The 18,275-nt window shown below is 40.9% G+C and overlaps 1 protein-coding gene and 1 long non-coding RNA gene across 26 annotated transcripts in view; both read right to left on the bottom strand.

The window, feature by feature from the left end:
• Positions 1-2,766: 2,766 nt before the first annotated feature.
• LIMCH1 (LIM and calponin homology domains 1) overlaps positions 2,767-18,275 on the bottom strand; it is a 326,817-nt gene continuing 311,308 nt past the window's right edge. For 10 of the 25 annotated variants that reach the window (XM_032334165.1, XM_032334166.1, XM_032334174.1 and 7 more), the window contains 5 exons: positions 17,796-17,917; positions 17,395-17,518; positions 13,221-13,329; positions 11,031-11,133; positions 2,767-5,673 (listed from right to left, as the gene is read on the bottom strand). In XM_032334165.1, coding sequence (XP_032190056.1) covers positions 5,648-5,673; positions 11,031-11,133; positions 13,221-13,329; positions 17,395-17,518; positions 17,796-17,917 — 484 coding nt within the window. In that variant the 3' untranslated portion in view covers positions 2,767-5,647. Of the gene's footprint in view, positions 5,674-11,030; positions 11,134-13,220; positions 13,330-15,074; positions 15,162-17,394; positions 17,519-17,795; positions 17,918-18,275 lie in introns of all 25 variants that reach the window. The other 15 variants (XM_032334168.1, XM_032334159.1, XM_032334161.1 and 12 more) reach the window with 2 other exon arrangements.
• On the bottom strand, positions 15,589-17,388 carry LOC116585023. The gene is made up of 2 exons (XR_004283434.1): positions 16,593-17,388; positions 15,589-15,776 (listed from the first exon to the last, which is right to left on the bottom strand). It is a non-coding gene; the product is annotated as an uncharacterized LOC116585023 (long non-coding RNA).

The following is an 18,275-nucleotide window of genomic DNA, read 5'->3' as shown; positions in this document are numbered from 1 at the left end:
AAGCAGAGGCTTTAGCCCACTGAGCCACCCAGGCGCCCCCTCCTGCCACAGTATTTTCTAAACCAATGGGGCTCACTGAAAAAATTCTCTGGCTCCTTGGCGGACAATAAAGAAACCAGGTTTCCTTGGATAATGTCATTATTCTTGCTGGAAAATTGAAATGCCTTGATTTAGTGTTGTCAGTGAATCTATTAGCAGTGAAATAATATTGTGACATAGGAATCACTGCGCTGTGCCCTCAGGGTCATCTCCCCATTGGGGTGGTTAGAAAGAGACCCTTCCTTTGTTCAGGCCTTTGCTGTTGAGGTTGAGAAAGTGGAGGTCCCATTGTGAAACAAAAGTTGGGCTGGACAAACATGTTATCAGGCAGGCTACTTTTTCCCAGCTCTGGAGACCAGATTTGGGGAGGGTAGAGGGGCTTTGGGAGTGTCGTGTGTCAGGGCAGAGGTCATTGGGGCTCTGCTGGAGAGACCCTTTAGCATCCGTTCCAGCAAATGCTAAGATGCCCAATGTCACGTCCCAAGGGCCAGCTCTTGTCTGTCTTCTCAGAGAAAGAAATCAAATCCTAGGGGGTAAAAATGGAATTCTAAGTCCATTTGAGAACAGTCACTATAAAAAGAATGTTCTGCTCCCCCATTTGAGTGTCGAATAAATTCTGCCAAATTCCAGCTCTGCTCAGAGCTTGTTGGTCTCGTGTGAGGTCCCAGACACGAGAGGCAAGCACAGTTGAATAGGAGGTTAACCTAGTCACCGCTGATTGGAGACGTTAGATGAAATACACAATTATATAAAATCTTATACTCATCCAGAATAAGTCACTTATTCCTATTATATCTCATTTCTCGTCTATGGAATAACAAGATGTATATATACATGCCAAAAATGCTGGCTTTTTAAAAGGATTTTATTTATTTATTTGTCAGAGAGAGAGCATGAGCAGGGGGAGCAGCAGACAGAGGGAGAAGCAGGCTCCCCATTGAGCAGAGAGCCTGATGTGGGACTCGATCCCAGGACCCTGAGATCCTGACCTGAGCTGAAGGCAGATGCTTAACCCACTGAGCCACCCAGGCGTCCCCAAAATGCTTTTTGATAAACGAAAAGATGCTGGCACAACCGCCTTTGATGAAATAATGCTCAAGAAGTTTAGGAAAAGTTTTACGTTGTTATATATAAACATTTTCCTGTGACTTCGAGTCACTCGGAAGAACTATTAAGGGAAGGGCATGGTTCGGGAAAACGCTGAACACGGGGCTTCTAAAATAGCTGTCTTTGGGGACAATACACGAACAATGCTTCCCGAAAGTATTACGAATCATAGCAACACAACTGGCCAATTGACGGCTCTTTGAGCTTCTTTCTTGGAATGAACCAAGACCCTCCGAAAGTAAGTATTTTCCTCAATCGTTTCTCCGTATGTTTGTCAAAGGAAATGACACTTAGGAAAGCAAGTGTGTAGCAGCTGACGGAAAAGCCGAGAGAAGATTAACTGTGGGTTGTAAACGGGTGGCCTGAGGACAAACTTAGACTTGCAGATGTATTTTAGGGGGTGTCTCACAAGTTGGCTTGGCACACATTGGGAAGTGTTTTGAATTGTTGTCAACATTTAAAAGGCTGCAGATTTTATACGCAAACAATTGCTTGGAGTCAGGTAGCCGCCTCTTTCTTGAGATAGAACTGTTCTTTTGCCCGTTTGCTATAGTCTACACCACTCTATTCCCCACTTTTGGTTCCTACAGTACATAACTGGTCCCTCCGGTCACTTGAGTTTGTAACCTCCAGACTCTGATCATGTCAAAGGATGGGGCGGGGTCCTTTGTGATCTAAATTTGGACCCTACCAAGAAGTCCTTAGGTCTTGAAGCAAGTCTGTGGAAAGCAGGCCAGTCCAGCAGGTCTGAGGTAGAATGTTATTCTTTTGGTAAAGACATTCTCCAGAGAGCACATGTTGTGATAACAATCTTCTCTTTGTATTGGAATGGAATCTCATTTAAGTAAGGATGGATATAGGCCACCGCTCTGAGAGCTACTCAAACTCTCTCAGGCAAGGGAAAGAAGTCACTTATCTATGGAAAGGGTGGCAACCACTAGCTGCCTACCGCACTTGGCAAAAAGAACCAGAGTACTAATCCGTGGTAGCAATTAGAACACTGTGTCTTAGAGCGACGGGAGCTTTCACAGAATTTGCTTGCTTTTAGCAGCACAACTTACAAATCTGGGACAGAGGGCCAGGCAAGGTCCATGTGTATTGTGGAAAGTTCACGGCATCAGAAGGAAGCCTCTGTTTTGCAGCAAATTTCCTGGTTCAACAATGGAGAAAAAAGCCGTCAGTGAAATGACTATATGGAGACAGTGAGAAGAACATTGGAGAAGCGCTAAGGACAGTGGCGGAATCTAGCGACTTCAAGGGGTTGGCTTAGTTCTCTCTGGCCAGTGCTGGAAACACTCCAGCATTTGGTTGTTTCAGATAATTTCCACTGGCATTTGCAGGGTCTCTCCTGGTGACTGTGTGTCTCAGCTCAAGGAGTCTGAATCCTTCCGTGGAAGGCAATGCCTTAGTGACTCCTACAACCAGCTGCTAAGTTCGATTTACCTTAAACAGCTGACCTCAAAAATGGAACAAGATGCATATGCAAACATGCTTCATGGCCATCATCCGATTACGTAACCCCAGACCCGAAGCTACAATGGAGAGAGCCTGATTCTCTCTTCCCCAAGTCCAAAAGCTGACCCCCTCCTCCCTACCTCCCCCAATTAATAGAGTACAAAGTTGATTTGAGTATTTTATTTATAAATGTACATTTACTATAAAAGCTGTTGCATTTTAGACAACTTTTAATTTTTCTTTTTTTTTTTTAACTATTTCTCAGAGGCATTTTAGAATAAATATTTTTAAATGAAGGTTAGTATAACTGATAGAGAACATTGGCCCACCCAGAGCAGTAACACCTTTCGGACGGACTCACATATGAGGTGGATCATTTCAGTTTGTTACGTCTTACACTGTGTATAGATAACTAGAATAGGTCTTGCCTTAATAACACTACGTAGAAAGAATGAGGAAATGACATGGATTGCTAGTTAGTGAAAAACAAAGGGTTACTCATTTTTTCTTAATAAAGAGAAAGGACTAGCTTTTGGAGCATGAGGGGAAAAATCGTATATTTCCTCAAGAACAATAAATCACTCACTTGCCTCATCTGCTTTTTTTAAACAAGCGCATTTCCATCGTAGCTCAACAGAGCAGAGCTTCCCTCCCCTTCCCCGGGATCTCAAAGATTATTTAAAAAGAAATAGATCATACTCGCTATGCTGCATTGGAAAAAACAAGATCTAGTCTGCCTGAGATGCCATGTAACAGACTCCAAATGAAATAGAAATCAAATATAAATAGAAACAGTTGGCAATTAGAATTTAGAAAATGTTGGAGATTATTCTATGCTGGTGACTATTGTTCATTATGGGAGAGCACATTTCGCAGCTGGAGAATGGGGCTTTATTTTTCTTGACTCGATTCAGGCTTCAATACATGTACAATGAGGCTCACTAAGAAATATGTATAAATGGGTTTGTGAAACCAGAAGAGAATGTGCATTATTCATATAGTCCTTACATAACAGATGGAGTTACACATGTAAAAAGTATTCTATAAAAATCGGTTATGAATGATCATATTGTACATGTTTTGTGCATTATTTGTGGCAAAGTACTCTGCTAATATCATGCAAAGTGTAAACATCCACATTATCAAAATATTTAATAAAACATGCAAGTGGTTAATCAAAATATTGAACTTAATCTGTACATTTTCAAAACTTTTAAATTTTTTTTCTATTTTTCTTTTTCTTTTTTTTTAATTTTTTTTTTTTCCTGTAAAACAGCGAACACCTCCACGAGAAGTCTTCGTGACTTGGAAGTGACTTCACCTCTCTTCAACATACTGTATCCAGAATTCATCACTAACTATGTGCAACAGCTTCGCATTTTCTAAGGCACAATTTTTTAATGAAATGATGTGTAAATTCCAATCTAACAACAGCTCTTCCAAATGACAAGATGGTCAAATTACCTCCAGTGGCTGAGGGAATTTCTGCACTTACATGGAACCCGCATGCAGAGAACAGTCTAGCACGTAAATAAATAATTGCTAGCCCTACTCAATAAGACACAGGAAAAAAAAATTATTGCTTACATAAACAGAAAAACATCTACTTAATCTCCTTGTATGACTACATTAACCTATTAGGAGTATATCCATAGTCTACATTCACAAAATGTCATCTTCACTTATTTGCCGTCATTTTAAGGCAGAATAAATAGTTCCCCTTTCCCCAGTCTTAAAGAAAAACAGCCTGGAGATCTAAAATGTGATGCTTTTTAGTAACTGGAGTCCTTTCTTGGCCAGTGGAAACTCATCACACAGGGCAGACAGGAAGCCAGCTCTCCACAAGAGCTCCGCTCTAAAGTTCTAGAATTGTCAACAGTCAAGAGGGTTGGTGATCGAGGAGAACGGGAGAGGGCAGATGTCCACTGCGGTGGGCCAGGTGCACTGTGAATTGGAAGTGCTTCTTGCTGATCGCTCGTTGGTGGCTCATGACGACATATGTCATTGGGTTCTAGGAGGAGGGTCTTAATGCTTTGCTTTAGATACCTTCGGGCCCTCAAGAAGAACTTGTAGGCAAGGGTGAGCCCGGGTCACACTTCATGATGGACTGATCTTGGTGACAGCTTCCAAAGGCCTCACACAGAGTCTCTTATTCGATCTACAGCCTGAAGAGAAGCAAGCACCAAAACCCTCCCGGCTCTCACTGACCCACCACTCTTCTGGAGATTAAACTTTCTCACAGATTTTGGTAAGTACTTTGAAGACGATGACTGAAATATTTTCCTATGGTTTCTTCCTACCCTTGGGCAGTGTCCCCATGGAGTAAGTCGAGCTGATACTGCAAGGGTTCGCTTTATTTAATGGACCAGCCTCTGTGAATGACAGAACTTCCAAAGCACACAAAATCTAACACTAACGGCGCAATAATTTATTGGTAGGACTTCCACCTCCAAAGGTAAGTAAGAGATGTCTCGGGATTACAGTATGTAGTATCAGACTAGCGTCTCTGCGTTAAAAACAAGTTATAGCTTAGAGCTCTACGGTGTGATTTTTAGTTTCTGAAATGCATGAATGCTAGGCTTCCATCGTAGAAGATGACACATCTCAAATTGGCATGTCTTGCACTTTCTGCAGCTCAATTCTGTAAACATGAAGTGTTTAATTCCTAAAAATACTACAACGAAACAAGTTTATTGCCTCATTCATCTCAGGAACTCTCAGAGAAGAGAAGAACCCATTTGAAACCATGAGCCTGTTGGCCCACGGTAAGACCTTCGTGTGAACTACAGGATCATGACACTGTATTTATTCGTTTGTATATACTGTGCAAATGCAAAACCAAAAGAAAACAAAAATCAAAACCAAAACGGAAAACCAGGAAGAATGCAAACACTGTGCTACAGAAGAACAGATACCATCTTTTAGAACAGCCTTTCCGAAATTAGGTAAATGCCAAGGAGCCCCCACACTTGGGATTTGGTGAAATGGTCGCCGGGGACACCCTCCAGAAAGAAACGGTGAGTGATCTGGAAGCTTGAAAAGCACGTCACAATGTTGTGGGCTGGCCAGCACCTGCGACAAAGAACACGGGGTAGTATTTGGTTAGAGGACGCAACACTTCTTGCCTCAGGGCACTGGTAATGACCTCTGCCCAAATCTCTTCTCCCTCTGAGCGGGGGTTTGTCCCCCTCTGCTGCTCCAAGTGTGGCCCAGGGAAGAGAAGTACTGGCGTCACCAGTAGGTGGTCAGACAGGGCACTCCTGAGTTCCATCCCAGAATGTAACAAGGAGTCCTGGGGATTCATCTGCCCTGTCAAGTTTGGTTGAAATCCTCTGGATTTCACCCTTAAGCCAAATGATCTTTGTTAAACTCCCTGCCTTGTCTTCTAGGGGCAAATAAGCAAGAAAACATTCTCTCTTTTCTGGTCCTTTAGGTTTTGGTTTCTAGAAGAATAAATACATTGCAGCCAGGGGAATGTGACATGGGATCTACATATGGACTCATACATATTTGCTAGATTTAGTAAATAAAAACACAGAACACCCAACAAAATTTGAGTTTCAGGTAAACAACAAATTAAAAAATAATAATTTTTTTTTTTTAGTATAAGTATATCCTATGTGCTATTTTGCACTTCCATTCCCATTTACATATGAACTTAAAAACTGTTTACATTGCTTTTAGGAACTGCATTTTAATATGCTGTTATGCAATTTCTCCCCTCCAACAGAAAAATTTCATTTAAATGTGACTAGTTACTTGAAGGAAATAGGATTATACATCCAGGCTTTATTATTCCACACAATGAAATCATTTTGTTTCACTTAGAACGCCTATGATGTATACTTGTGCTAAATCCTGACCATGGAATATTTGGGTACAGTTACTAAAAAAAAAGATCATTGTTTATCTGAAATTCAAATTTAATAGGGCAAAAACATTCTAATGGGGGCATCTTCTATTTTATCTGGCAACTCCATCTAGAAGGATGGTTTGGGTTCCGTATTTCCTGCAGAAACCTTCACAAAGTTTCTCTTTCGTTGGAGGCACTAGAGTGGTAATGAGACAATCGCAACACTGGAAAAGACCCTGGAGATTTTGCAATAAATGCATTTCACCAGAATGAATGACGGAATCATCCGACACAGAGACACAGTCACCCAATACCCAAGCACAAATAGCACAAGTTAGCCACGTGATGGCTTGATTTGTGGCAGGTGATTTGTTTTGCACTTCCATTCCCATTTACATATGAACTTAAAAACTGTTTACATTGCTTTTAGGAACTGCATTTTAATATGCTGTTATGCAATTTCTCCCCTCCAACAGAAAAATTTCATTTAAATGTGACTAGTTACTTGAAGGAAATAGGATTATACATCCAGGCTTTATTATTCCACACAATGAAATCATTTTGTTTCACTTAGAACGCCTATGATGTAAACTACCCCTTCCATCTACCCATCCCCCACCCAACTCATATAAGAATCAGCTAAAAAACGAAAGAAAAATGATTTTTAGCCATTTCTTTTCATTCTGACTTTTTTAAAAAATTGCATCTGGGATATACTCAAACAATTCAACTATATTTATACTTCTCGAGCCAACTATTATCTCCTCCACTGATTCACATTTAAGCTAATACATTTGTTTCTTCTGACACCAAGAAAGAAATGAGCACTATTCTCAGATATGCTGGTCATTGTCCCTGTCATGTGTTAAGTTTAGCCCCAATATAATATTAATATCTACCTGGAAAAATAAATATGAAAGAAGAGTTAGGAAAAAACAACTGGAAAGAAAGTAGTCATTATTACTCAATATGAAAACATATTAAGAAGCTATAATAATTAAAACTATTCAACACTTGAGAATTAGTAGTAATAAAACATCTAGAAATAGATCCAAATACCTATGGGGAACTCCATTTATGAGAAAGCTGGCATTTCAAATTAATGGAAAAAAAAAAAAAAAGGATTCTTCAGTTAAATTTGCACAACTTGTAACTGGGGGGAAAAAAAGATTGGATATCTATCTCAGTTCTTGTCCCAAAATATATCTGTGATGATCATGTAGTTTCATGTGAAAGAGAAAATAAAGAATAATTCTGGGAGAAATCCCAGCTAAATCCTTGAAGTAGTGAAAGTTTTTCTAAGCAGGACACAGAACCCAGAATCCAAAAAGGAAAGATTGAAAAAAGGTATGTTTAATTACTTTACATGAAAATCTTTTCTATGAAAAAAAGTTCACGAAGTAGAAAGACCAATGACAATGGCAATAAGCAGCAAATATAAAATCAAGGGAAAATGTCTTTACTTTAAAAGAACTACAAATCAAGTATTAGCAGAACCATGGGCAAAGGATAGAGAAGAAAGATACATTTTTTTTAATAGCAAAAAAGAAATAGAAATGGTCCATAAACAAGATGTTCAAACTCACTTAAAGACATACAGGTCAAAACAATACAATTTTCCCTTCCCCATGCAACACAGTAGGAATTTTAAAAGTCTGATGTGATCCAGAACTGACACAGGCATGGAGAGAGAAAGAGGCTCTCTTACAGACTTTGCAGGGAGAGTGCACTTTTCTGGAAGATAATTAGACAAGTTGTCTGAAAATTTTAAAAGCACATGACTGTTAACTCAGCAGTCCCAGTGCTCAGAATCTACCCTACAGAAATGCTTTCGACTGTTCATGAGGACATCTGTACGTGGATGTCCACGGGGGCCTTTACCCAGAACATATTAAAACACTGGAAACAACTGAAGTGCCCATGCACAGAGAATAGTCTGTAATTACGGCAAGTCCACACAATGGGACTGTATTCGGGTACTAAAAAGCCATCTAAAAGCATGGGGAGAAAGAATGTTATATGAGAAAATGACCAAAAAAAAAAAAATTGCCATAATATATCATTAAATTAAACACAAGAGCAACAAAAGTAAAGGACACTATGTGATTATCTTCGTGAAATAAAAAAACAGAACATAGGTGGGTAGATGTATTGCACACACATGTGTGTGTGTGTGTGTGTATGTGTGTGTGTACACACATACAAATGTACATTCTAACCTTCTCTCTAAGAAATAATTAGAAAGTGATTACAGTGGTTAATTTTGGAGACTTTCACTTTTAATTCGGTGTTTACCTAAACAACCCTATTTTCTAACCTTATACCATTTATAATTTTATTGACTCATTCCTTTGAATGTCTATAGACATCATCTAGGCAGAGAAATAATATGCCTTCTTGCTTTCTTCTTAGTATCCAAAGAAATAAAATTTCCTAGTATTTTGTATAAAATAAAATATTTAAAAAATCATGTTAGTCTACCTCTAAATCACTTTATTTTTTTTTATCTTATGAGACTATTATAATTTGTAACCTCATATAGGCTATTATAACTCCATGGTTCTTGTCTTTAGATTTGGAATTAAAAGCAGTTAAGGTCCTTTTTATTTGTATACACAAGAGAAAATTGCTGGCCTAGATCCAAAAAGCTCGTTTCCAAAAGAAATGACAATGAATCACCCACTCTCTCAATTAAAGTAAAAAGCTGGATGAAAACAGGTTGCTGTAACCCAGACGTGGGCTCAGGTTTGTTCTCTGCGGATATCCTTCAGCACTTTAAATTATGAAAGAAATTCAGATTTCCAGTACAGTTGAAATCTGGCTCAACAGTCCTTCAACCTAAGAGCGCCCTCTTCTGGTTCCATGATTCACATTCATCTGGTTCATTGAGGTTGAGAAAAGTATTATTTGTACAAGAGGATAGTTAAAATCACTTTGGAATATGGGAGAAAAGGGCTTAGTTTTCCATTGTAATGTATAAAAATAAGCAAATAAAAATCAGATAAGATAAATATATTTAATTACTATATATATACTTTAGGATCATCCATGGTATACTATTCCATTTGTTGCTCATTTTAGTTATTTTTTACTATTTATACCATATTTTACATGTATAACACATAGCTTAAATTGATATCAATATATACTATATACATATTATAATTATATAAAATTAATATCTATATATAATATGTGGTATGCATGGTTCTGTTTTGAGGGCAGCAGCTCAAAATTGGGAATTGTTTTGACTTTAAGTCAAATGTTTGTCATAGATCAAAACCACCTGGGTTTTAATTCTTATTTCCTAGGATTTTATTAAAAGAGGCATATACTTCTCTAACTGACTAAATTTATAGCAATAAAACAACTTAATTTCAATTTCACTCTTCAAATCTTCAGTCTTGCAGATTTAGATACCCATGTAAAAAGCCTAAAGATGTTCTTTAACTTACTTTGAGAAATAAGAAAAGATTCTTGAATTTCAACTCCTCACCTCCATTGTTTTTATTTTTATTTTATTCACTTTTTGAAAAGATTTTTATGTATTTATTTGACAGAGAAAGACACAGCGAGAGAAGGAACACAAGCAAGGGGAGAGGGAGAGGGAGAAGCAGGCTTCCCGCTGAGCAGGGGGTCCAATGCGGGGCTCAGTCCCAGCACCCTGAGATCATAACCTGAGCTGAAGGCAGAGGCTTAACTCACTTAGCCACCCAGGCGCCTCTCCCTCCATTGTTTTTAAAGGAAGAAATTCTTACTGATGAATTTGCTGGAAGTCTCCCCACCAGAAGGACAGTACTTCGGAGATGAGCCACTGGCTGGCTAGTTGCAGATCTTCTAAACAGCAGCTGGGCAACAGCGCCCCCTGGTGCCCTCAAAACCAACGTGAACTGTCTACAGTAGGAGACCCAGACACAGGATTACCAGCGGACTGCTCGAATGAGCTTCAGGGCCCCAGAGACTGGTTAAGCTCAGTTTACATACTAAGGCATTTCGAAGGAGTATGGGTCAGGGATTCCAGAGAAGTAGAACCCCTCATCTTGGCTCTAAAGGAACTTTCACGTTAGCTGGCAACAAAACCAGACCATGTCATACAACTCCTGACTGTAGGGCATGCGGACATTGAGGACCCGGTGCTTGAGTTGCTGAACACTGGAGAGCCATTCTTCACACTGACACCATCCCAAGTGGTGCTGGCTTTCTAAAGATATGCCTCTACAAATGAACAGTGTTTCACAGATCTTGTATCTTCCTTCTACTCCCCAAAATCTCTAAGGTGAGCTCAAGCAATGTCTCAAACTTGGTTTTACCTCCCTGGTGTATTAACGGATAAAAACAATGTTTCTGGATAAAAAAGAATTTGACCACACTGTAACAGTAACTTCCAGTAAGAAACAAGTGGTAAATACGGGTTATTTCCTTATTGTTTCTTTTCCCTACGTGCTAATAAATCCTATCCTCAGGGTAGGCGTGTCAATCAATGAGGAGGAACAGTTGAATTTCTAAATCGGGTCCTGTAGAAGGCATAGGACCACACTCGTCTCAAGGTATCCTGTGTCTGCCCCCCGGTACTTACTTCTGGATCGCATGTAGCAATCGTTACAGTTCAGAAGACCATTTCGAATCCTAACATCCGTCCCACTCACTGCATCTCCAAGCTGTCCTTTACAAATCCCACACTGCAGGGCAGAAAGAGCAGAAGTTATAAGGTGCACAAGGACTCATTTCTTTATAATGCTTAGTTATGGTTCACACAAGTACGCAACAATCGCTTCTACAACCTCCACATTTGTTGAGCATCTACTATATGGCAGATGTTGTACCAGAGCTGACTCACAGCAACAACACACTTGTAGCATTTTATCCTAACTCCTTGCATTTTTGCAGAGAAGGACACTGATTCCAAGGCTCGCTGACTTGTCCAGGATTGTAGAGCTGGTAGGTAGTGTCAAGTTAACCCCCAATCAGGATGGAACAACCATTCCAAACAGATGACATCCTAGTAGTTTTAAATAAACACACGGCCAATGGATTATCAATTCAAACTTGATAATTGTGAATAATCTTGAAATGCTTTCTACTACCGTTGGCAAGTTCTGCCAGATCAGAATGACTAGGAAATGGCTCACCTCACATTTCCACACTGAAAGCAGTAACGCCCACTGCTACAAATCCAGCAGGAAAAGAACACGTTTCAGCACAGTCAGCCTGAGGAGGCATTGCTTAGAACGGAGAAGGTGGGAACGGAGGTAGTTTCAGAGGCCAGCCTTTTGTGGTGGGTTGGGGGGATTAGAACCCAGCTCGAAAGAGGATCAGCCCCAGATTCATGCTCTAAGGTCACCCAGAGGGTAGAGGAAAGCTTCATCCAAATTGTGTTAAAAGCTCCACTGACTTCCAGGGTAGGGGGTAAATCTAAGAGACAATGTGCCTTAAGGGGTCAGATCAGCTCTAGGAAGTGAATCATTAGAGAGAATAAAGGCTTTGATAGCTAAGAAGGCCAGTCTCCTCTCCCTTGAGAAACCACGAAGACTCTTTTCCGTCTGGATTATTTCAAGTTCGGGGAAAGTCTCTGAGAACAAACCGTGGTATCGGAGCACATTATCTTGGCATTGCCGGGAATTAAAAAGTATATTCTTTGAGCCTCAAAACACTCTGAGACAAGTGGGAATATACATTGTCTAGCTTCATTTTACAATGAGAATATTGATAATTGGAGTCTAATTAAGGATCCATATTACGTTTTACTCATGGTAAGTCCTGCTTTGCACTAATTACTAATATGACTAAATTAATGATTTTGGGACTTTATTCGCTTTCTCTTAGCTTATAGGTAAAGTGGGAGTTATTTTAAACCCATGCAAGTTTACTTGATAGCTGAAGACACTACCAACAAAGGAACAGGACAAAATTCGAGAGAAAGCACAGTAGCTTGGTGAAGAGAAAGAAATGATTCTCACTCAGAGTTCAAGGGTTTAGCTTCAACATAAGATATTAACTGGAATTGTGTCCAGGAGTGGGGGGAAAAGAAAAAAAAGAAGTGCTGATAGAGTCCCAACTTGTCAATTTCATAATAAATGAGCTAGAAGTGGTTCACCTCCGCACTGGTTCACCTCCCCCTTATTAGCAGGAGATGTGGGACTAGGAGCGAGGCCTCTGCATTTTCAGTGAATTGGTCAATTCCTTCATTTCTGCTAGGTTCAGAGGAAATCACGGTGAGCTGGACAGATACGGCCCCCGCCCTTACGGAGGGGACGGTGTATTCGAGGTGATGATTCAACAATGAAACAAGCGAGTGGTAAGGAGCAGGAAATGCTCTCTCTAAGGATTGTGAAGGAACTGACATTGTCTGGGGGTCAGGGCAGCTTCTCAGAGGGAGCGATACCCAATCCGTGATTACGCACAAAGGCATTCAGAGACCTACAAGGAAGCAACTAGCTGTTAGCCACTTAATTGATGGAAAATCTTCCATCCAAAGATAAAAACCTTTGCTGTGAAGCCACAGGAGTGTCAGAAGCGGAAAAGATGCTACATTCCAGACACGCTGCGCAAATCCGTTTTGCTTCTTCTCACCTGCCGTCCCAGAGGGACGTGTGAGGGGAGAGTTTCTTCCTGAAGGGCGGGCTCTGCGAACACTTCCATACAACCCAGAGGGCCTGGCCTCATGAGCAGAGGCCCGTCGGGAGTTCCGGGAGGAAATTTCTCAGCACAGAATGATGCTAGAAGATGCTAGAACACATCCCTCAGAGAGGAGGGCGGGCATACGTACCCTAAAGCACTGGATGTGGAAATAGAGATGGAGGGTCTCGATGATCATGGCGGCTCCTTTGCCCAGAGGGAGCCCACAGGACGAGCACAGCTTCTTCCCGCTGATAGACCTGGGTTTCAAAATATACGGAGTAATAAGACGTTCATCTAGAGTAGTTGGTCAAATGTACTAACATGTAGCCTCAAGCAAAAAACAAAAAAAAAGATGGATTTTAACATCTTAAATATAAGATATATATATATATATATAAGATATAGATATAGATATCTATAAGTATAAGATATAATATAAGATATAAAGCATGGATGGTTTATATCATGAATGCAATGGCAATTACTGAACTGATAACGAGCAGGAATTAAGCATCAGACACAAGTTGCAAGCGGCCTGCTGGGCCCAATACTACAGGCCTCCATCGTGGCACAGAATTTGGGGGATGTGTGTGTGTGTGTGTGTGTGTGTGTGTGTGGTTTCAGTCATCTGTTACAGGAAGTCTGTGTTGTGTTGATTCAACCACGCGATTAAATGCCCTGAAATGACTCAGTGTACTTCTCCTATGTTTTCTTAAGTCCTAAAAGATAATCCAATTTAGCTTTACTAAGGCTTCAGTATTGCTTTAGGATTTTCTATCACTGGGGTTCATTGGCCCTCGAGGCATTTCTTTCTACTTATTAAGAAAAATTGTTGTTGTTTTGGTTTAAAAATAGAGGCAATTGTCACGCAGCCCACTAGGTACCAGGCAGACGCGGGACCCATTCTCTGCTCCGTCACCAAGTTTCATGATCAGGTATAAGGAATGCACTTTGGGTTTTGCTTTCATGTTTAAAATGAGAGGATTGGATTAGATGGTCTCCACCTACCCCCTCTTCCAGTGCAAACACTCTGGGGCTCCATAAACCGGGCACTTGCCATCTCTCTGAGTTGTAAGTGCCTAGAGAGCACAGGCTGCGTCTCCCCCATCTCTGCCCTCCCCCAAGCCCCTACTACAGGGCCGACCACCGGACTAGACCCAGACCCCGCGCACTGACACAGACTGAGAGCACTAGCTGGCCTCCTCTCAGACAGCTTCCCCACCCCTGAGATCAGATCACAGTGATGCCCGCTGTCTGGAAAGCTCTTGGAATTACACAAGAAATTTTAAAATATGCAATTTCATTCGAAAGCCAACAGGGTACAGAGGAACTGAAGAAACAGAAAGGAAGACAAAAGAAAAGAGGAAGAGTTGCTCCGAGCAAACTCTGTTCATTAGGATTTCCCTCTTATCCGGTAGTAAAATGGAATTTCTAAATCAAAGAAAACCTCTGAGTTTCCACTGCTTTGGTCTCTCCAGTGAATGGGAACTCAGGCAGCTTTTAAGAATATCATGGGGCCCGATTAATGTCCAGAGGCAACTGTAACAGGGCTTGAGTGGGGGAAAGGGAAGGATGAAGTTTCGTCGCTAGTCCCCGCCTGGGTCCCCGTTAAGAGCCAGCAGCAGACCCTGCCCAGAAGGCCCGGCCAAACTTGGAGGGAAAGGCGCCAGCTGAGGAGCCCAGCAATTGTCTGGTGGATTTTATTATTAGATTCTGGGTTCTGCACAATGTAATTAAAGCCCCATGGCCACAGCCGTGCCAACATCATACTCTTGGCTTTTTCTATCATGGGCTGAGAAAATCTGCAGGCCGATGGGGGATGTGTTCTTCCCTCCTGCCTGTGTGTGTGTGTGTGTGTGTGTGTGTATGTGTGTGTGTGTGTGGTTAGGAGGAGAATCAGGTGAACACATCTCTCAGAATCATCTGGCAAGCACTAATTTGGTTGAAATCATGCTCAGCAGGCACAAGGTGAAATCAAGCAGCCTCAGAAAGGCTTTCTAACCTCTTGTACCTGTTTGGTGATTGGCCAGGAGGGGTGGGGGAACAAGGGGACAAGGGCCCAGCCTGGAAATTCTCTCGAGGGCTTTTCCTGTAACACGGTAAAGGAGCCAAGAATTAGGAGAAACGAAGAGAAGCCCCTCCCACAAGAAGAGACTTTCTGGATGAAAACAAAACAAAACAAACACTCCCTTGACAACAAAATAGAAAACAACAGCGTGTCCTAGTGGTAATTTTTTATGAAGAACAGACATAGTCGTTCCATCCAGCAAAGCCTGGATGTGCATTGGCTGCGTTAATATCAAAACCAGGCTGGCACGGTTGGACAGGAAGACACAGTATCTTTCTAGTATTTATTATTATTATTTTTTCCAGGAACGACTCTAGTTGACATTGCATGCTGGGTTAGATATAAAAATCATGGACTGGGTGGGAAGGGAGAGATGAGTCAGGATATAGGAAAAAGCTCTTAAAGGAGCCCAGAGCTAAGGGCAGAGCGTTAATGGAGATTTCTTTTTTTTAACGAGGTGGCTTCTACCCTTACCAATAATTTCATCATGGGTACAAGTGATTAGGGGTAATGTTCAAAACATGTAATAACTGCTAGGTCATGAACATCCACACAGCAGAATGGCCCCAGCCAGAAGCTACTGCAGTGGCTTGACAGGTGCTCTTGGTGTCTCATGAGATTTGCCTGTGATTCAGCCTTGCTCTGCAGTGGCAGATGAGCCTTGCCTGAGCTCTTGCTTTTAAGAGTTTGTTTCATTTGTGAAGAAAGGGACAGAACATGGAAAAGAAGGAGGAAAGGAGAAATGCCAACAGACAAGTGAACGGAGCAGCAGTCCATCTGGCTTCGAACTGCTTTCGGAGAGACTCCCTAAGCCCCTGCCCACTCACACCTCCCTCCTTAGGCAGAGCTTGTCTCCTCCAGAGTATCAGATTTTCATGTGATACCCTAAAGTATAAGCACATTGTCTTAAAAAAAGTTGAAAATCCGAGCAGTAATTGAGAACAATAATGATTACTTCTAGGTGATTTTACCTTCTATTGATTTTGTGTGTCATCAGGACACATAAAATAGGATACACATAAGAGGAAAGGGGAAATGGGGAAATGGTTCAAACACTATATTGAGGAAAAAAACCTGTTAACATGATAAATAAGGTAAAAAGATGAGTTTTTGAAACAAGCCATCATCACCATCACCACCACCAATGTCACCAATGTCACCACCACCATCACCGTCATCGTCACCTCCATCACCATTGTCACCACCATCACCATCATCACCACTGTCACCATTAACACCATCAACATCCTCACCACAATCGTCACCACTACCACCACCACCACCACCATCACCACCACCATCACACACCATCACCACCGTTTGGCACTGTCAGCGCCACCATTGACACATATAGCACCTATCATTTGCCAGGCACAAAACCCTATGAGGTAGGTACTAATATTATTCCCATTTTACACATGAGGAAACTGAGGCAGAGAAAGATTAAGTAACTTGCTCAAAGTCCTATGCCGGCAAGTGGAAGAATCAAAGTTTAAATCTAGGTCATCTGGCTCTAGGTAGAATGATTGGTTAATGCATCATGAATGTTACATATTTTAAAAACTGGTTACAAGGAACCTCTTGTCCAAATATGGTTTTATCTAGGAACTATGGTTTCATTTTGACTTCTTCTACCACTTAATCAGTCAAATACTTTGGATAAGTTATTTAATTTCCCTGAGCCTCAATGTCCTCATCTCTAAAATGGAAACAAGACCCAGTAAAGTTACTGGAAGAGTTCAGTGAATTAACGTATATAAAAAGGGACAAGATATGTAAACCCTTCAACACAGTGCCTATTATATATTGAAAGGCTTAAAAGATGATAGGAATTATTCTTATTGTAAAATAATATGGTTTTTAAAAAATAAGAATATAACCTGTGGTAGTTACTTCATGGGAGTGCATGTAAATGAGAGAAAAACACTTTTTTCCTTGAAACAGGCTCTGAGACAATTTAACTCACTTAAATAAATCACTTATGCAATAGGCCTGCAAATTCTTCCCAAATGTTTAGATTTGTAGGCTAAAGACATTATCAATTACAAATTGATAAAAATCAGAGTCCATATTTACTTGCCAGGAAGACTGTCTCAGACATCCATAAATACTTATTTTCTGATCACTCAGAGTCAGTGGACAAGAAGCACAAAACGACTGCTGACATCTTGCCATCTCACACCTGTTTCCCATTCTTAGTCAATAAATTTCAAAAAGCAAAGGAATTCCACATCCATCTTATTTTGCTACTCACTTCCGTCTTTCACCCGGAGATTCGATCTGATGGTTAATGTTTTTATCCAAAGGGAGGGTTTTTGGCTTCACATCTTCTAGAATGTGCATCGATGGGTTTGATACCTGCTGACTCTGGGATGGATCTGAGGCCAAGGAAAGAATAAAGAACATAAACTTAGTGTTCAGTAACATCCCCCTAGTGCTCCGTATGTCCTCCTTCTCGAAAGCACTAATGCCCACTGGGGTCTCACCTTGAGTTCATGTAGACTGTGGGCCCACAGTGGTGGGAGTCTTTTCACTGTGCTGTTTGGAGTAAGCTACAAGAGAGGCCCGCAGCCAGCAGAGTGCATACCTGTCTGAACCACGTGTGTGGGGGGTGTTCTAATAATTCCATTATTGGGTTTCAACACCCATTCTTACCCTGAGCTAGCTGTGAGTTCATCCCACAGTGTAGGGCCCCAGTTTGTGTGTCCAGCTGTTGGTCCTGATGGTCTCCTTTCGATACAGGATTCTTAGAATGAGCCACGGCCCCTTGAGTTAGGCTGTTGAGATAAACAAATGTATATTTCAGAACAGAGTTGAAAGCAACCCAACTAAACTTATCCTATCCCTTAGAACACATAAAATAAACAAATGGAAATACCTAGTTATAAAATGAAAAAAAAAAAAAAAACGGGACTAATGAAATATTTATTCTATTCATTTTAAACCAGATTTAAAGTACTGGAGAATCCTACACATTTTTCATTATCCATCAATTTAGTAAGCTTGAGAAACCATTATTTCTGAAGTCCTCCCCATCTCCTTGTCCATAAAGGTCTTCATTTCTGATCATTTCAAGGGATACCAGAGCCAACTGGAATTTCCCAGATTTTCACAGGAGAGGACTTATAGTAGAAA

The sequence above is a fragment of the Mustela erminea genome, chromosome 2 (assembly GCF_009829155.1).
Source record: "Mustela erminea isolate mMusErm1 chromosome 2, mMusErm1.Pri, whole genome shotgun sequence".
Classification (NCBI taxonomy): Eukaryota; Metazoa; Chordata; class Mammalia; order Carnivora; family Mustelidae; genus Mustela; species Mustela erminea.
This window is presented reverse-complemented; position numbering and strand designations above follow the sequence as displayed.